Source organism: Protopterus annectens, chromosome 6.part1, assembly GCF_019279795.1.
Source record: "Protopterus annectens isolate FY-2018-M chromosome 6.part1, PAN1.0, whole genome shotgun sequence".
In the NCBI taxonomy this organism is placed as follows: domain Eukaryota; kingdom Metazoa; phylum Chordata; order Ceratodontiformes; family Protopteridae; genus Protopterus; species Protopterus annectens.
Genome location: NC_056738.1, coordinates 435,997,890 through 436,012,740, shown reverse-complemented (window position 1 = coordinate 436,012,740; position 14,851 = coordinate 435,997,890). Strand labels below are relative to the sequence as shown.

The 14,851-nt window shown below is 45.6% G+C and overlaps 1 protein-coding gene across 4 annotated transcripts in view; it reads left to right on the top strand.

The window, feature by feature from the left end:
• Positions 1 to 14,851, top strand: part of DNAJB2 (DnaJ heat shock protein family (Hsp40) member B2) — a 2,030,098-nt gene that overhangs the window by 1,261,140 nt on the left and 754,107 nt on the right. For all 4 annotated transcript variants that reach the window (XM_044075865.1, XM_044075867.1, XM_044075866.1 and 1 more), the window contains exon 8: positions 6,744 to 6,814. In XM_044075865.1, coding sequence (XP_043931800.1) covers positions 6,744 to 6,814 — 71 coding nt within the window. The remainder of the gene's footprint in view (positions 1 to 6,743; positions 6,815 to 14,851) is intronic.

The following is a 14,851-nucleotide window of genomic DNA, read 5'->3' as shown; positions in this document are numbered from 1 at the left end:
CTGATGTCGCATTTCTCTCCGACGTCAGAGCGGCTGGAGTACATAAGCATCAGCCGACGCCATTTTCTTCAGTCTTTCTTGCCGCGGTGTCCGAAGCAGAAGCAGTTCGCAAGTGCCGGTCGGTCAGCTCCTGTATTCTACGATACCGAAGTCATCGAAAAAGCTAAGTACCCCGTTGGGGACCTTTTCTTGCCGCAGCCGATGTCAGAAATTACTGAAAAAGTTAACAATTGTCTTTTTTGTGGTAAACAAATACCTCATAAGGATTTCCACTCTTACTGCCTCCCTTGCCTGGGCCCAGACCACGATGTCTCGGCCTGTGTAGCCTGTGCTCGCTTCAACAAGTGCACTCTCAGGCCGGGCGGAGTTCGCTGAAGATTTTTCGCGATAAATTTGTTTACACCATGCCGCCGGATCTTCCGACATCGCAAACACCCAAAAGTGAAAAGACCGGGACCGACATCCTCGGCCCGCGTCTACCACCGACTCCATGCCAAAACCTAGCGCGAGTGCTCGGTTCCCTCTGAGACGGTCCTCTACCGCCCGAACCGAAGACACCGCGACACCGCGACTCCGATTCCAGACATTACTCCGACGCCAGTTATAGACTTTCCTCCGGATACGAAACCGAGGAAATGCCCGAGACCATTGCTGTAGACAAGGTCACTCCTGCACGTGGAGCTGCCAGGCCTCCTATGGCCATGTCTATTAAGGCCTACACTAGGGCTAAGGCAGCCAGCAAAACAAAGCATATTACTTCTAAATCCTTACCTCAGCCGACTCCGGAGACACAAATTATGTCCATGGCGGCTGATTTAATTTCCATGATTAGAGGTTCATAGGCCCATCCTGAGAGAGCATCCCAGCCTCCTCCTGATAAAAGGCCCCGGGTTGAACCCTCTGACCCTACTCCTTCAGATGAAGACTCTGAGGGCTCTGTCCACTCTGATAGCCAGGGAGAGCTCTTCCAGACTTATGAGGACTCGGATGCAGACGATTCCATCCCTTCGGCCTCCCCTCCTGAGGATATTTCTTTTGGGGAAGTTCTGCACACCATGAGGGAACATTTCAAGTGGCAGGGTCAGGAATATTCTGATTCTAGGAAACGCCTTAGGACTTTCCTTAAGAAGCCTCGGCACAGGCCCTTAGCTATTCCTCCTGTACTTGATGTTCTGGATGATTTGTATTCTGACTCTAGTGCTACCCCTGATTCTCTTCCTCCTGCTCCAGCCAAGTCAGACAGGTATTACAGGGTCCCAGAAACTCATTCCCATTTATTCAGGGCCCATTCTGCTGATTTGGAAACTATTTCACAGGGGCCTAAAGGAGTTTCAGCCTCCACCTCAAAAATCCTTTGCCCTCCAACAGGGAAGCAAGGTCATTAGAGAGATGGGGCAAAAGGTTTACACATCCACTACCTTATCTATGAGAGCTTTAAATTGCCTTTTTCATATGTTACAATATCAGGATTATCTCTTAGAAGATTTACAAAAACATTAGCTTCTCCTGATCCTTTAGACAGGAAGACTTTGCAGGAAGCTGTACATAACACTCAGCAAGTAAGCAATCACTTCCTGCAGTGTGGATATGATGCACTGGAAGCTTCATGTAGGGCAGCTATGACAGGGGCAGTGATTCGTAGACATGCTTGGTTAAAAGATCAACCTCTACCAGATCATGTAAAAGCAAAACTTCTGGATGCACCTTTGGAAAAGAACAAGCTTTTGGTGCAAATGCTAAGGATGTGTTAAAGACCATCAAGAAAAAGCAAAATCAGTTCAGACTGTGAAAGATTTCCTCCAGGTTCAACCCCCCAGATTCAGTAGGAATTGGCCTTCAAAAAACTGGTCCTTTCCTAATCCAGAAAAGTCTCAAAGGGGTAAGAACAGACGTGGCCGAGGAAGAGGCCAATACAGAGGCCCTTACAGGGGATGACAATGGCAGCCAGGAAACCAAAGAAGTGACGCAGGGGTTTCACCTGCCCAACAACCACAAACTCAATGACTTTCCTCTACTACCGCCTACCAGGGAACAACTAGAAGCTCCCTTCGGCGGGAAATTATCTCTGTTTGCAGAAAACTGGCACAGACTGACAAAGGACAAATGGATTTTGGACATTATAGACCGAGGGTGCAGGTTTCATTTTCATAACTTACCAAGAAAACAAGGCATGCTAAACCTACCACAAAATCAAAGGGCAGAGGCTATCAAACAAATCACTCTGCTGACTCGAATGAAAGCAATAGAAAGAGTTCCACAACAAGAACAAGAACAGGGGTTTTACTCAAGACTGTTCCTTGTTCTAAGAAAAGAATCTCAATGGAGACCAATACTGGACTTGTCCGCATTAAACACCTTTCTCATAGTACCAAAGTTCAAAATGCTGACTCTACAGCAACTCCTTCCCATGCTGGGCAAGGAGTCGTGGCTGATTACTCTGGACCTCAAGGAGGCATACCTGCATGTCCCTATCAGACACAGCTGCAGAAGATACCTCAGATTTCTTGCAGGACCAGAGCATTATCAATTCTCAGCATTGCCATTTAGCTTATCTACTGCGCCCAGAGTATTTACAAAATGCCTGGCTTCAGTAATTGCTCATTGCAGGCTCCAGGGTATACAAATTTACCCGTACCTGGACGACTGCCTCATACAAGCAGATGACAAATTGATGTTGACAAAAAACCTGGATTATGTCATACGATTACTTCAAGCTCTGGGATACACAGTCAACTTCCAAAAGTCAAGACTGCAGCCATCCCAGCAAATAATCTTCTTAGGAGCCAAACTGGACACAGCCTCTCAGATGGCTTACCTGACAGAAGACAAGCAAGAGAAGTTAACTCATTACTTCAAAGGTTTAGCAAAACTCACCCAGATGACTGCAAGGAGATTCCTACAGGCCCTTGGTTACATGGCATCCTGCATTCTACTGGTTCCATTAGCAAAACTACACATGAGAAAGCCTCAATGGTACCTAAAAAGCATTTGGTCTCAACACAGCAACAACTTGGAGACCATCATACCACTCATTCCATGCCTACAAAAGGAATTCCTATGGTGGGCCTCGGTGAGCCAGGAAAACACAGGTATGTCATTCAAAAAACCACAGATAACACAGACCATGACTACAGACGCCTCAGACCTTGGATGGGGGCGACATGGAAGGCAGGTGTATACAAGGACAATGGTCTCCAAAGGAAACACATCTGCATATAAACCAAAAGGAAATGCTGGCAGTAATGCATGCCATCGAGGCTTTTCAACACCAACTCCAGCAAGGCCATTTAATGATACGGACAGACAACACCACTGTGATGTGGTACATAAACAAGCAGGGGGGTACCCACTCTTACCCCCTTTGCAGACTGACAATGCAGCTTTGGGAGAAATCACTGAGCCTAAACATCCAGTTACAATCCCAGTTTGTTCCAGGAAAAGACAAGGTGTTGCCGGACAGCCTAAGCAGGAATTTCACAGATCCACACGAGTGGAGGTTACATCCGAAGGCCTTCAGACAACTCACTTCGACATGGGGCAAGCCAGAAGTGGACCTATTTGCCTCTCACCTCAACCATCTTCTACCAAAATTTTGCACAAGGACATACCATCCAAAAGCTTGGAAAATAGATGCCCTCTCATTCAACTGGAACTCCCTAGCAATCTATGCATTCCCACCTCTGCCACTGATGACCTCAGTATTACTAAAGATCAAAGCAGAGAAGCCCAAGGGAATCATAATAGCTCCGGATTGGCCAAGACAACACTGGTACCCATATGTCACAGCAGGAGGTGGGCCCACCCTCAGTGGCCTCTACTTTTGACTCAACACAACTTCGAAACACTGCATCCAAACCTTCAGACACTGCAGCTAACAGCTTGGGAGATCCCATAAATAACTTCAGCTTATCTCTCTCTAAGGAAGTTCAGCGGATACTAACAGAGGCTCGAAGACCATCCACCAGAAAGGTTTACTTAGCAAAGTGGAAAAGATACAGCAATTGGAATACCAGCAAGGGACAGGATGCTTCATTGCTGAACATCCCACTTATCTTGGAATATTTGGCAGATATGTTAAAGAACGGCCTCTCATATTCTTCCATAAAGATACATGCATCTGCTATTTCAGCTAGATACAACACTGATCCTCCTATTTTCTTTCACCCCTTACTAAGACAATTCCTCAGGGGAATCAAGAACATTAAGCCACCAAGAAAGGCCCCAGTGCCAGCCTGGGACCTCAATTTTGTCTTAGAAAAACTGACTCTACCTCCTTTTGAGCCAGCAGCTTCAGTTGACTTGCAATTTCTCTCATGGAAGACAGCTTTCCTGTTGGCAATTACCTCAGCAAGAAGGGTTTCGGAGCGAAAGGCCCTAATGGCAATACCACCCTTTATTATTTTCCACAGAGACAGGGTTTCATTAAGGACCAACCCTACTTTTATGCCAAAGGTGGTATCTAGGGTTTCTCTAAATCAAGCCATTCATCTGCCTGCTTTCTTCCCCAATCCTGAGAATAAGGGGGAAAGACTTTTGCATACCTTGGACATTCACAGACAACTTCGATACTACCTGGACAGAACCAAGGCCAGTAGGAAGTCTGAACAACTTTTGTAGCTTACGCCCCTGCAGTCCAGGGAAAAGCAATTTCAAAACGGACTATTTCTAAATGGATTGGACATTGCATCAGATTCTGTTATTCCTTTCATGGAAAGACTGTTCCAGCCAATGTCAGACCACATTCCACCAGAGCTACAGCCACCTCTACAGCATTTTTAAGAGGGGTGCCTACCAAGGACATTCTAGAAGCTGCTACATGGAGCTCCGTGCATACATTCTCCAAACACTACAATCTCCCTCTATTCCAGATCCAGAGCAGGCTTTGCTTCGGCAGTCCTGCAGGGTTTGATTGCCACACCATCTCTTTCCTAGTGCATACCTCCTCCCCCAGCAAAGCTATGGTATTCTACCCACATGTTATGACTGCAGTTGCATTCTTGAAGGACATAGTACAGTTTTGTACCTACCATAAATGTAGATGTCCGATAGACATGCAACTGCAGTCGGATTTTCCCTCCCTCCATACCCCTCTATGCCTAGGGTCCACTCCTATCCCTGTTACTCTTAGCTGGGGATATCTGTTATGGTGTATTTGTTTTATTGCTCATTTATTTGTTTGGAATCCTGTTTTTGTCTTCCAATTTGATTACAGCCTTCCTTGGAGGGCACCTGGCATCTGGGGCAAGAAACACTAAAGAAAATGGCGTCGGCTGATGCTTATGTACTCCAGCCGCTCTGACGTTGGAGAGAAATGCGACATCAGCCGACGTCGGACCCAGACTTTGGAATCCGGCCGACCGAGGGCTGCCTGAGGCAGGACAACCGACATGTTATGACTGCAGTTGCATGTCTATCGGACATCTACATTTATGGTAGGTACAAAACTGTACTTTCCTCCTTTTTTTTTTTTTTTTTTTCTTCACATAGACGGGGGTGTCTTTGTGTACTAATCCTTTTATGCTCAAGGTGGTTAACGAGTTGTCCCTTACTCTATTTAACTTCTTTCCTTTTTCCCTTCTCAGCAATCTGCCAGTGAAGGTTCTTCACACCTTTGTCCTGCATAGACAGCTCAGATATTATTTGGATAAAACAAAGGTTATTCGCAAATCTGAGCAACTGCTTCTTTTTATCCCAGAACTTTGGGTTTGGCTGTTTCCAAGCAAACCATTTCCTCCTGGATCTCCAAGGTTATTTCTTTTTTTTTTTTTTTTTTTTGTCATTTTCTTGGCAAATGTCTTTCTGTGGCTGTGAAAGCACATTCTACTCAGGCAGTTACCTATTCTGGTGCTTCTTTCAAGGGTTTGGATACTAATTCCATCCTTGAGGCTTCTACTTGGCACTCTGTTCATAAGTTTACTAAGCATTATACATTAGATGACGTTACCAGGGCCAGAACAGGGTTTGCCAGGACTATTCTTCATGGGTTTTAGAGAGCTGCTCTTTGTCTTCCTTCTCCCAATTTTCTTCTTAGCTCTTGTAATGTCCCTTATGTGAAGAGTACTGCAACAGTGATATGGAAGGACATAGTACAGATGTGTAAAATTTTACCATAGCAGTAGATGTCATCTTTACTGTTTCAGTGTTAGAGCTCTCCCCTTTTCCCCCTCTGTTATAGCTCTTGCCCCATTTTGTTACCCTTCTGGGCAAGGGGGCCTATCTTGTTTTCCCTTCTGAAGTTTTTCTTCTGGATGTGTATGCTCTCAGTTGTCTCTTAGTGTATTTTTTTCCCCCTAGGGCAATTCATTCTGAGTGTTTAAATCCATATACCACCTTCATGCCCAACACCATATGCAGGGAGCATACGTGTGATGTACAGTACTGATGAGATCTAAAGGCTTTGGTATGCTGGTCAAATATTGGGCTGGCCTTGGCAAGAGATCCCTTCAATGAAGAATACTGCAACAGTGACGAGATGGACATCTACTATTATGGTAAGAATCTACACAACTGTACTTTATTTTGGGGGCAGGGGAGAATGACCCAGGATGTTTTGACTAGATGAGTGCTATATCTGGATTTGAATGGTACTTTGCAAGAAGGCAGGCTTATACTTAGAATAATGATGCATGCCTTCATAGCTGCTTCAGAATTTCAGCTGCTGCATTTGTTGGTTTCTAACCGTTTTAGTTCAACTCTGATATCACAATTTCCCAAAATAACTTGCTGTTCTACATTTTTTTAAGGATTGTTGAAAATGGACAAGAGCGGATTGAAGTGGAGGAAGATGGTCAGCTGAAGTCCATCCAAATTAATGGTAAGGAGCAAATGCGCATTGGTTCAATTCACTGATCTCTCAGTATCAAGGACTTGAAAGAAGGAAGTCATGCAAAGTAGAATGACAGTCATTATTAGTAAGACTTCAGATTTGCAGCCAGGCTAGCATCATATCTTTAGCATGACAGGATTAGTGCCTGAACTTTATTTAGAATTGAGTACAAAAAGTGCAAATTGCTTTTGTATGCTTTTAAAATTAAAGTAATGTTGCATAAAGTAACAGTGTAGTAAGTCTGTTATAAACTAAGTGCAATAGAAGGGCATTCATTAAAAGCTGTCTTTTTTTTTTCATCTGCCACTAGTGCCATCAAGCTGTAGGCAAAACATTCAGTGTTCACATCATTCAGTAGTTTCACTGTGGCAGTCTTTATAAAGAAGTGACTCCTTCAGACTGGACATTTTCAGAGGTGGAAAACTTAATAGCACTAAACAGTATACTTGCTTTTGTTAACACTTTTAAATACCTACAAATCTTGAATGCGGTGAGTACACTTAAATTTATAGGCAGCTGTTTTGGAAGTGCCATTTTAAAAGTAGCAGTGACGAAATTTTAGTAAGATTAGTGCAGCAGTATTTGTTGTGAAAATAAGAAAAGGAGGATAGTGTTTCATTTGGCATTTTGAGTTTTTATTTTTTGTTTGCTGTGCACACGCTCTTACAAACTTTCGATGTTAAGTTGTCCCATCTCACCTTCATTCTTACTGTTGGGTTCGGAGCCTATCCTCTGCTCTGACTCGGCCTTCTTCTATAGCTCGAGTGCTGTTTATTGGCTCAAGGATAACCCTTATCCCAGAATGCCCAGTGTCAGCTACCCAGATCTTGTTTGCCGCTTCAGCTGCGAGGTTGCTTCGTTACTGGCTCAGGCTTAGCATAGTTTTTTCTATTATTATTGTTGTTGTTTATTCTTCAAAATTTAATAAGTTTTTGTCGATATAGTTCTTTGTATCCCCTTAAAGCCTTTTCTTGTGTGTTGTGCTTTGCTGGTCGTCTCTCCATACTCGCAGGCCTTTTTTTTTTGTTTCCCCTGAACTCATTTAAATTAGAGAGTCCCCCTTCCCCTTAGGACAGCCGTTTAAGTTAGAGGCTCTCCTTTTTCTTTGTAAAAAAAAAAAAAAAAAAAAACTGTTTTGCTTCTTTAGTTTAGTTGTTTAAAGATGTCTAAAGAAGCCAAAGTCTCCGGCTTTAAAAAGTGTGACTCATGCTACCAGAAAATGTCTCTGACAGATGGGCACACTAGCTGCGTTTATTGTTTAGGGGCTGTGCACCTGCAGGACTCCTGCTCTATCTGTCTTGCATTTAGGCCAAGGGTCCTGCAGGAACGCAAAAACAAATGAATCCTTCGAGGATTATTGAAACTACAGGATTCCCTGGCTAAAGGTCCTCAGCCAGTGAAATCCTCTAAGTCTGTCAAGCCATCAGCTCCATCTTCAGAAAAGACTCTTGTGCTTGAACAACCAAGTTTGTCGGTGCCGACTAGCATCGATAAGACAACTCCTCCCTCTGCTCCAACCGCTATCTCAGAGCTGTCTGAGCCACAAGTGAGCATGGTCTCCTTCATTGGAGCCAATCCGCTCTGTGTCACAGTCACCCTTACTAGGAAGCGAATGCAGTCATCGCTGTTCATCCCACTCCTCTCGATCCTCTAGGTTATCGGATCAGGATGTGGAGAGAGTATCGGATCAGGATGTGGAGAAGAGTAGTCAACACATTGCTTATGTCACAGGCCCTTGCGAAAATACTTTCCAGACCGCCTCAGCAGGTTGCGGCTCCATCTGCCTCTATCTCCATTCCTCCTCTGACTATGCTTAGTTTGGAGCCGGAGACCATGGACACGCTGATGGTAGAACCGACAATGCTGATCACCTCCTCTTCGGTTCCGACGTCAGCTCCGATCACCTCGATTGTTCCGTCCATTGAGGGATCTGGGCACCGAAGCTCTCATCGGCTCCGAGGGGGGAAGTGGCATTGGACCCTTGTCCGACCCCACTCTCCCTCTCAGAGCTTTGGCGCAGGTGAACTCGGCTCCTACATCGGCCTCAGAACTGTCATCCTCAGCGTGGAGAAGGACTCTTGTCTTTTCAGAGCCAAAGCTTTCTTTGCCTCGGGGTCAGGACGCCTTCCAAGTCATGCGGAGTGTGCTGTCCCCTGAAATAGCCCTACTATCAGCCCCATCGGCTTCATCCCTCGTCGTGCCTGTGCCAACCTCTGCTCCTCCTCTGGCCCAGAAGCATAGGGAACCTATGCCTCAGGACACAACATCAGGTGATCCCTCTTCTTCCGAGACCTCCTCTGATCACTCAGAGAAGCCTGCCCGGAAGAAGAAGTGCAAGAGGAAGCACCCAGACTCCCCCTGAGTCTGTCACCTCCGATACAGACCTGGATGAATCAGAAGGGTCCCCGAGGTCCCCCTCAGAAGATGTTTCCTTTTCAGATATCCTTGAAATGCTTAGGCAGAGGGGTGGCTGGACTTCCCTAGCCCCTACCGAGGATGAGTCTATATACCTGGAGGCATTCGGTTCCCAACCCTCCACCTCCTGGGTGTCTCCGCCTTTCAATCCACTCATGTCTGTAGTGGCTCGAAAGGCTTGGTCAGCTCCTGATTCTGTGGAACCTACTCCGAGGAGACCAAATAAATTCATAACAGCTCCCCAGGACAAACAATTTTTCACTAAAGGTGTGCCAGTGAGCAGCAGCCATCAAGAAAGAGTTAGCAGAAACTTCTTCGTCTGTCCATCCACCAAACAGAGAGTCTAGGATGATGGACAGATATGGGAAGTGAATGTTTTCCTCAGTGATCTTCTCCATGAGGTCCCTGAATTATTTCTCTCATTTTACACAACTTCAAAGGGATCTCCTAAAAGAGCTTGGAGATACCCTACAGGATCCTACAGCTGAGGGAGCATCAGCCAAAATAGCTTTCCAGCTTGCGACTCTTAATTCAGTAGTCAACTCATCCATGAGGCTTATTTCCTATGCAGCTGATGGAGCAAGCAAAGCCGCATGTACAGGAGTGGCTTTCAGGAGACACGCTTGGCTGTGGCTGTGTCAATTTGCGGAACTCTTTAGAGCATCCTTCACTAATACTCCCTTTGATGGCTCCTCATTATTTGGGCCTCAGGTGAAAGACACGCTTACCAGGTGTGAGCAAGAAGGCAAGACTCTCTCTGCCGTGGGAGTCCGTTTTTCCACTCCTAACAGACCTTATCCCAAGGGTCAGAAGGGTGGAAAGATGTGGTTTTGAAAATCCCCAGTATCCTTGCCTGACACACGTGGTGATTTTTTCCCCCAGGGGCAGAGGGGGAAACAACAACAACAATGGCAGACGCTGCCCTCATGGCAGAGGGGGACTGCAAAATCAGGGTGACAGAGAAACTGTCTCTGCCAAACCCCTCCAGCATCCCTGATGGGTTTCCCGACTGCTCACATCTGGAGGCAGTCGGGGGAAGACTTTCGCTGTACCCAGAAGCCTGGCAAAATATAACAAGAGACAGATGGGTACTATCTATTATATCCAGAGGTTACAAAATTCCCTTCCATCAACCCCCTCTAGAGTCAAAAAAGTCCATCCCAGATATCCCACCCAATCTGAGGGATCAAGCAGTCATACAAGTCTCAACGCTAGAAAAAAGAGCCATTCAGGAAGTCCCCGCAGACCAACTAGGATCCGGAACTTACTCAAGATTTTTTTTAGTACCAAAAAAGACGGGGGACTGGAGACCAATACTGGATCTCAGCAGATTGAACAAATCTGTATAAAAAGAAAAGTTCTGGATGGTAACACTGCAGTCCATTCTCCCTTTTCTGGGTCAGGACAGTTGGATGTGCTCTATAGATCTTCAGGATGCGTACTTCCATATCAAAATGGACAGACGCTCCAGGAGATTTCTTCGCTTCTGGGTAGGGGCCAGTCATTACCAGTTCAGAGCTCTGCCCTTTGGTCTCACCACAGCTCCCAGGGTGTTCAAATGTATGGCAGTAGTCACAGCTCACCTGAGACGTCAAGGATTCCAGGTGTTTCCCTATCTAGACGACTGACTCCTGAATGCTACCACCAGGTATCAACTCTTAGAGGCACGGGATTGTACAATCTCAGCCTGCACCCAACTAGGCATCACAGTAAATTTTGAAAAATTTGCCTTGTTGCCCTGTCAATCTGTTACATATATAGGAGCAGAATTAAATGCAAAACAGATGTTTGCAAGGTTACCTCAGAAAAGAGTTTTCACTATTCGCCAACAATCCTGGAAACTATTGCCCCATAAGCCTGACTAGCTTGGTCTGCAAAGCTATGGAAAGGATCATCATGGACCTCATAAATAGGGACCTACAGACACTGGATCCTACCCAGTTCGGCTTTAAGGGCAGATCCTACCTCTTAAACCTGGTCGATTTCTTTGAAACAGTCACAAAGGCCATTGACGAGGGGAAGGTGGTCCACACAGCCTACCTGGACCTCGCAAAAGCCTCCGATACAATACCCCACTCGGACATTATAGATAAGCTCACCAGCTTAAATATAAACCCCTATGTCACTAGATGGGTTGCAAACTGGCTCAAGGACAGAACCCACATGGTTAGAATTGCTGGAGCCATGTCAGACTCCAAACCAGTTACAAGTGGCATCCCACAAGGCTCAGTCCTGGGACTTCTCTTGTTCAGTATATATTTCTCGGAGGTACAGGCCAACACGGAAGGACTGTGGCTGACCAAGTTTGAAGATGACTGCAAACTGGGCGCCATAATTGACTCTCCAGCAGACACAAGCATCCTCCAAAAGGGCCTCATAGAAACAGATAACTGGTGCCAGAGCCATGGCCTCAAGCTAAACGTCAAAAAGTGTATAGTCATCCCCTTTGGCAAAAACAAAATGCCCACAAATTACCACATAGGTGGTAATCCATTAAGTACAGAAGAAGTAATTAGGGACCCGGGGACCCAAGTTGATAGCAATCTCTCATTTGACAACCACGTGGCCAAAGTGGTTAGAAAAACATTTTATGTAGCCCACCTAATCATGAAGAGATTCACATCTAGATCAGGGGAGGTCATCATGCCTATTTACTCATCCCTCATCAGGCCCATAATTGAGTACAATGCCCCTTTTGGGATGTACCTTACCAGACACCTGCAGCAATTGGAAAGACCCCAAAAGTACCTCACCAAGAGGATCAAAGGGCTCAAACAGATGCCATATGCTGCCCGGTTAAAGAAACTCCAGCTCTACTCAGTGGCATACCACCTGCTCAGAGGCGATCTGTGCCTGACGTATAAAGCCATGTCCAACCCGGAATTAATGGACATGCTGCACCTCAGAAAATCCAAATCCCATCGAGCTACGCGCTTGAGAGACTTGAACCTCAGCACTGAAATAAATAGGACATGCTGGAGGGACAGATTCATAACCCAGAGGCTCCCTTCACTCTGGAATAAAATCCCAGTCCAGGTTAGGAGGAGTCCCTCATTGACTCTCTTCAAGAGGAGTCTTGATGAGTGGATGGGAGATCGTAGGTTTACCCCAGGTATCACTTCTGTGTTACTGTTAGATAGAGGCACAGTATACTAACCTCGAAAAAGGGCATAGCAAAATTAATTTAAAATGGGTGGCGAAAGCCAAACACACTCTGGCTAGGCTTATAAATGCCCAAGGGCAGATAGCCTAGTATGAACCTATGAACAAGTGTTAATTCTAATGCAGAGCAGAAAGATTCACGTCAGATATGTCCCGCAAGCTCTAGGCTCCATGGCAGCTGCCATTCTACTTGTTCCATTAGCGCGTTACCACATGAGAATCCTTCAGTGGCTTCTTTTCACGCAGTGGTCTTTCCAGGAATTACCCATGTCTCACATGATCCTGATTACAGAAACATGCAAAAGACACCTCTCTTGGTGGATGGTCTCCTCACTGGTGACTCAGGGCAGACCTTTCATACAACCCCCTCCGGTAGCCACAGTGACCACGGATGCTTCCCTGATAGGGTGGGGGGCATTATCTAGGCAGAACAGTCCAAGGCACATGGCAACCTTACAAGTACCACTTGCACATCAACGTCATGGAGATGAGAGCGGTGCTCCTAGCGTTGCAAGCTCTTCAAGACTCTCTCCCTGCTGGGACTATTGCAATCCAAACAGACAACATGTCAGTTGTATGGAACGTCAACAAGCAGGGCAGGACCAGGTCCTACCCATTGTGTCGAGAAGCCCTCAGACTATGGCAATGGGCAATTTCCTCCCAATGTTTTCTGACAGCAACGCACATCCCTGGGAAATCCAACATTATAGTGGACAGGCTCAGCAGGGCTATCCTCATGCCTCACGAGTGGTCTCTGAATCAGAAAGTTGCGTATCTTATCTTCCACAAATGCGCCCAGCCTTGCTGCAATCTATTTGCCACTCCCCTCAACAAATGCAGCAGCTACTTCTCCCTGCTTCCTCCTCCAGGTCAAACACCCAGAGACGCTGTAGTCCACGATTAGCCTCAGGGACGCCTTTATGCATTTCCCCCGTTTCCTCTAATTCCAAGACTCATACAGAAAGCAAAATCGTTGGGTTGCAAAATGATCCTCATTGCCCCCTATTGGCCTCAACAGATATGATTTCCGTTCCTGCACCTCCACCTTCCAGACCAGCCTTGTTTTCTGGACCCGGTGCCAGATCTTTTGATTCATCAGTCAGGCGGGTTACACCAATCCCTTCAGACTCTCAAGCTCATAGCTTGGTTACTCCACTTAATACCTTAGCCAGGCTCCCCAGCAGTCCGTGATATTATTGTTTCCTCCCATAAGTCAACTATGAGAAAGACTTATGCTAGCAAATGGAAAAGATTTTATTACTGGGCAGAATCTAGAAACGTAGACCAGTAGAGGAACATCTCTTCTTAGACCCCCAGTGAGGGATCCACCTCTTCCTTGGGATGTCAATTTAGTTTTGACTTGTTTAATTCTGCCTCCCTTTGAACTAGCATCATCATGTCCCTTAAAATTTCTTTCTTGGAAAACACTTTTTCTAGTTGCTATTACCTCAGCTAGATGCGTTTCAGAACTCCAAGCACTCTGTGTTCGTCCTCCATATATGGTGTTTCACAAAGATAGAGTTTCTCTGAGAACCAATCCATCCTTTATACCAAAAGTCTGTTCAGAAAACAATTTAAATCAATCCATTGATCTCCCTATCTTCTTTTCCAATCATAGCAACAAGGCAGAATACAGTCTCCACCAACTGGATATGCATAGACAATTACATTTTTACCTCCATAGGAATAAAGAGCTAAGAAAGTCAGACCAGTTATTTCTCTCCTATGCTCACAATAAGCAAGGCTTTCCAGTTTCTAAGGTGACCTTATCCAAATGGTTATCTGACACCATTGCCTTTATTTATCATTTAAGAAATAAAGATCTACCAGCAAAACTAAAAGGTCATTCTACTAGAGCATTAGCCACTTCTGTAGCCTTTCAGTCTAAATTGCCCATAGACTCAAATTTGTGCAGCTGCCACTTGGGCAAATCCTCATACCTTTATCTCTCATTACAAAGTGGATGTGGCTTCCTTTGGTTCCACTGTTCTGAAGAGTCTGTTCCAATGAGCCACCCGGGGTTTTTAGGTGCTAGGGACGCTGTACCAAACAGCAAGAATGAAGGTGAGATGGGACAACTTGATATAAAGAAGTTATGTACCTACCATAACATTCGATGTTAGTTGTCCTCCATCTAGCCTTCCTTCTTGCGTCCCCCCCTCCTTCCCCCTACCTGGAGGACTGAGAGGAGTTCACTATGGTTTCACTAGCTGATTTCTTTCTTCTTGGTTCACATGCCAGGTAATTTTATGACAGTTTACTCTGATCTTATATTTTGGTAAATTTAGTTTTTAGGTTACTGGTTACTATATATGTCTAGTGTGTGCTATCACAAACAAGATCTGGGTAGCTGACGCTGGGCATTCTGGGATAAGGGTTAGCCTTGAGCCAGTAAACAGATCTCGAGCTATAGGAGAAGGCCGAGTCGGAGCCGAGGATCGGCTCCGA